At 51.5% G+C, this 4,690-nt stretch overlaps 1 protein-coding gene across 1 annotated transcript; it reads right to left on the bottom strand.

The window, feature by feature from the left end:
* Window positions 1–248: 248 nt before the first annotated feature.
* Window positions 249–2,979, bottom strand: LOC136581118 (caldesmon-like). Its single transcript, XM_066582103.1, has 2 exons — window positions 2,952–2,979; window positions 249–2,512 (listed from the first exon to the last, which is right to left on the bottom strand). The coding sequence occupies exons 1-2, from the start codon at window positions 2,977–2,979 to the stop codon at window positions 249–251; spliced, it is 2,292 nt and encodes a 763-aa protein (XP_066438200.1).
* Between the last annotated feature and the right edge of the window lie 1,711 nt (window positions 2,980–4,690).

Below are 4,690 nucleotides of genomic sequence, written 5' to 3'. Positions count from 1 at the left end.
TCTCTTTGATTTTGCCCCTTCAGTATTTGCTTCTCTGCTAGATTTAAGAGTTCCCCCTCTTGGACCCGGTCTAGTTGCAGCTGTAGTTCTCAGGATGCTTTCAAATGTCCGAGCTCCATTAGATTGTGATACGGCTGCGCTCACTAGAGGCCGCCGGGTGAAGAAAGCTCTGACAGAGCAAAGACATTTGGAGGGGGGAGCAGATTTCGACTCAGTTTTTTTTGTGGAAATGCTGCGTTTTTTACTGTTCAATTCTTTGTTTCAGGGCCTCCTGTCCTGGCAGTTGCATTATCCTCTTCAGGGGCTCTTGTCCTGGCGTTATTCTTCATAGCAGTTGCCCTGTCCTCTTCTGGTCCTCTTGTCCTGGCGTTATTCTCCATAGCAGTTGCCCCGTCCTCTTCAGGGGCTCTTGTCCTGGTGTTATTCTCCACAGCAGTTGCCCTGTCCTCTTCTGGTCCTCTTGTCCTGGCGTTATTCTCCATAGCAGTTGCCTCGTCCTCTTCAGGGGCTCTTGTCCTGGTGTTATTCTCCATAGCAGTTGCTCTGTCCTCTTCAGGGGCTCTTGTCCTGGTGTTATTCTCCATAGCAGTTGCTCTGTCCTCTTCAGGGGCTCTTGTCCTGGTGTTATTCTCCATAGCAGTTGCTCTGTCCTCTTCAGGGGCTCTTGTCCTGGTGTTATTCTCCATAGCAGTTGCTCTGTCCTCTTCAGGGGCTCTTGTCCTGGCGTTATTCTCCACAGCAGTTGCATTATCCTCGTCAGGGGCTCTTGTCCTGGCGTTATTCTCCATAGCAGTTGCTCTGTCCTCTTCAGGGGCTCTTGTCCTGGTGTTATTCTCCATAGCAGTTGCTCTGTCCTCTTCAGGGGCTCTTGTCCTGGTGTTATTCTCCATAGCAGTTGCCCTGTCCTCTTCAGGGGCTCTTGTCCTGGTGTTATTCTCCATAGCAGTTGCTCTGTCCTCTTCAGGGGCTCTTGTCCTGGTGTTATTCTCCATAGCAGTTGCTCTGTCCTCTTCAGGGGCTCTTGTCCTGGTGTTATTCTCCATAGCAGTTGCTCTGTCCTCTTCAGGGGCTCTTGTCCTGGTGTTATTCTCCATAGCAGTTGCTCTGTCCTCTTCAGGGGCTCTTGTCCTGGTGTTATTCTCCATAGCAGTTGCTCTGTCCTCTTCAGGGGCTCTTGTCCTGGTGTTATTCTCCATAGCAGTTGCCCTGTCCTCTTCAGGGGCTCTTGTCCTGGTGTTATTCTCCATAGCAGTTGCTCTGTCCTCTTCAGGGGCTCTTGTCCTGGTGTTATTCTCCATAGCAGTTGCTCTGTCCTCTTCAGGGGCTCTTGTCCGGGTGTTATTCTCCATAGCAGTTGCTCTGTCCTCTTCAGGGGCTCTTGTCCTGGTGTTATTCTCCATAGCAGTTGCTCTGTCCTCTTCAGGGGCTCTTGTCCTGGCGTTATTCTCCATAGCAGTTGCTCTGTCCTCTTCAGGGGCTCTTGTCCTGGTGTTATTCTCCATAGCAGTTGCTCTGTCCTCTTCAGGGGCTCTTGTCCTGGCGTTATTCTCCATAGCAGTTGCTCTGTCCTCTTCAGGGGCTCTTGTCCTGGTGTTATTCTCCATAGCAGTTGCTCTGTCCTCTTCAGGGGCTCTTGTCCTGGTGTTATTCTCCATAGCAGTTGCTCTGTCCTCTTCAGGGGCTCTTGTCCTGGTGTTATTCTCCATAGCAGTTGCTCTGTCCTCTTCAGGGGCTCTTGTCCTGGTGTTATTCTCCATAGCAGTTGCTCTGTCCTCTTCAGGGGCTCTTTTCCTGGTGTTATTCTCCATAGCAGTTGCTCTGTCCTCTTCAGGGGCTCTTGTCCTGGCGTTATTTTCCATAGCAGTTGCTCTGTCCTCTTCAGGGGCTCTTGTCCTGGTGTTATTCTCCATAGCAGTTGCTCTGTCCTCTTCAGGGGCTCTTGTCCTGGTGTTATTCTCCATAGCAGTTGCTCTGTCCTCTTCAGGGGCTCTTGTCCTGGCGTTATTCTCCATAGCAGTTGCTCTGTCCTCTTCAGGGGCTCTTGTCCTGGTGTTATTCTCCATAGCAGTTGCTCTGTCCTCTTCAGGGGCTCTTGTCCTGCTGTTATTCTCCATAGCAGTTGCCCTGTCCTCTTCAGGGGCTCTTGTCCTGGTGTTATTCTCCATAGCAGTTGCTCTGTCCTCTTCAGGTGCTCTTGTCCTGGTGTTATTTTCCACAGCAGTTGCTATATCCTCTTCAGGGGCTCTTGTCCTGGTGTTATTCTCCATAGCAGTTGCCCTGTCCTCTTCAGGGGCTCTTGCCCTGACGTTATTCTCCACATCAGTTGGTCTGTCCTCTTCAGGGGCTCTTGTCCTGGTTTTATTTTCCACAGCAGTTGCTATATCCTCTTCAGGGGCTCTTGTCCTGACGTTATGCTCCACATCAGTTGGTCTGTCCTCTTCAGGGACTCTTGCCCCGACAACATTGTCCACAGTAGTTCCAGTGGTCTCTACATCGCTTGTAGAACCAGGAGCTGTATTGGATTTTTAAATTGTACCCGCTGTAGCTCTTAGTGAACTCCCACATGTGGCGGCTGTAGTCTGTAAGGTAATGCTGTACAACCATCCATATTTATTTTGGCAGTGGCTCCTATAACTGGAGATATAGCACCCCCTAGTGTTGACTCCTTTTCTGTTTTCTGTAGTAACACCTGAAGCAATGTCTGCCATCCCTGCTGTGATAGCTGTAGTTACGGATGTCGTGTTGTGATCACATGCACTTGCTGTGTATCTTATTGACACTTCTGTACCTTTAGTTGTTGCAGCTTCTATTTCGTTCTGCATGGACCTTCTATAGGTCATTTATGGAACCATGCAAGGTCAGGACTGTTGGACTTGTTGCCTCTATAGATATAACATTGGTACCTGCTACTGTTGTAGATGTTTTGTCTTCTGTAATTTCTTACATCGTACTTGTAAAACCTTCCTTAGCTGTTGCCATGGTGTCTTCAGTAATTGGTGTTGCTCTTCCCTATCTGGAATGGGTTACTATTGCCCAGTAGTTTATAATGGTGCTCTTGCCCCCTCTGGAGCAGTTACTGGGGCGTCTTGTGATTTGTGTGTTTGATGCAGTTCTGCCTTGTGTAGCTGCTGCTATTGGACTTCTTGTGGTTATTGTATTAGTATTGTGATGGCTCGGCTCATGTATCCGTTCTGTGGTTGTTGGCTTTCTTCACTGTCCTATCAGAAGGACTTTCTGCAGTCAGTGCTGGGGCCGGGGCAGCTGACAGCAGTGTTGTACCTGGTGGGCTTTGCTTTCTGCAGTCAGTGCTGGGGCCGGGGCAGCTGACAGCCGTGTTGTACCTGGTGGGCTTTGCTTTCTGTGGTCAGTGCTGGGCCGGGGCAGCTGACAGCAGTGTTGCACCTGGTGGGATTTGCTTTCTGCAGTCAGTGCTGGGGCCGGGGCAGCTGACAGCAGTGTTGTACCTGGTGGGATTTGCTTTCTGCAGCCAGCGCTGGGGCCGCGGCAGCTGACAGCAGTGTTGTACCTGGTGGGCTTTGCTTTCTGCAGTCAGTGCTGGGGCCGGGGCAGCTGACAGCAGTGTTGTACCTGGTGGGCTTTGCTTTCTGCAGTCAGTGCTGGGGCCGGGGCAGCTGACAGCAGTGTTGTACCTGGTGGGCTTTGCTTTCTGCAGTCAGTGCTGGGGCCAGGGCAGCTGACAGCAGTGTTGTACCTGGTGGGCTTTGCTTTCTGTGGTCAGTGCTGGGGTCGGGGCAGCTGACAGCAGTGTTGTACCTGGTGGGATCTGCCGGCTACACCTGATGTAGTTCCCCTTGTAGCTTCCTTTGTTCCTCTGTGGATCCCTTTGTGAAGGGTTGCTGTGTGTGAAGTTCTTGTTAATTCTCCGGCACCGGTTGCACTTATTCCTATGCTGGATCCCTACATTATACTGACTGTAGCTGTGAGCGGGTTCAGAGGAGCTCCTATACTTGGACCTTTAGGAGTTAGTTTTTGGGATGTTAACGATTATTGTTGTACTTTTAGTGATTATTCTTACACTTTGTACATTAGTTGTTTTTGTTTTAGGCCCCCTGTCCACGGGCGTTGCGGTACCGCGCAGCGGATCCGCCACGGGAGCTGCCACCGCCCTGTAGCCGGAGCCGGCAGACGAGTCTCCACCAGTCAGCCTATCTGACAGCATGCTACGAAGTGCCGGCCGCGAGCGGAGAATCGCAATCATTCGCAGCTCGTGGACACGGGGCCGGCGCTTTCCATAGCAACACTATGGAAAGCTTCAGACTGCGTGATTCGCCGGTGATTTACTGCTGGCGAAATCATGGCCGTGGACAGGGGGCCTTAGTAGTAATTGTGGCTTTCTGCATTTCTTCTTGCACTTTTATGACTAAGGGCTTATCCCGACGTGCATATATAGGCCGGGTTTTCATGCCCGGCCGCTGTACGCTGCCCCCCTCTGGGCCTGGAGCAGTGCACTGAGCTCAAGCCCCCTCTCTGCCCCTTGCCACTGTTTCAAATAAGAGGGGCGGGGCTAAGTTCTGCCCCTGTCCCACCCCTTCCCATTGCAAATAGTGACGAGGGGCGGGAGCGCAGTCCCCCTCCTCCCCCTGCAGAAAGAAACAGCATATATCGGCCGGGCGTGAAAACCCAACGCACGTCGGAATAAGCCCTTTATTCGTATTTTCTGCACTTTTTG

The sequence above is a fragment of the Eleutherodactylus coqui genome, chromosome 10, assembly GCF_035609145.1.
Source record: "Eleutherodactylus coqui strain aEleCoq1 chromosome 10, aEleCoq1.hap1, whole genome shotgun sequence".
Classification (NCBI taxonomy): domain Eukaryota; kingdom Metazoa; phylum Chordata; class Amphibia; order Anura; family Eleutherodactylidae; genus Eleutherodactylus; species Eleutherodactylus coqui.
The sequence above is the reverse complement of the archived record's forward strand: the minus strand, read 5'-3'. Positions and strand labels throughout refer to the sequence as shown.

Excerpts from the sequence above, each read along its gene's own strand:
- LOC136581118 (XM_066582103.1), bottom strand. The coding sequence starts at position 2,979 with ATGGCAACAGCTAAGGAAGGTTTTACAA. Across the intron at positions 2,513-2,951 it reads AGCTAAGGAAGGTTTTACAA|CTCCTGGTTCTACAAGCGAT; the intron begins GTACGATGTAAG and ends AATCCAATACAG.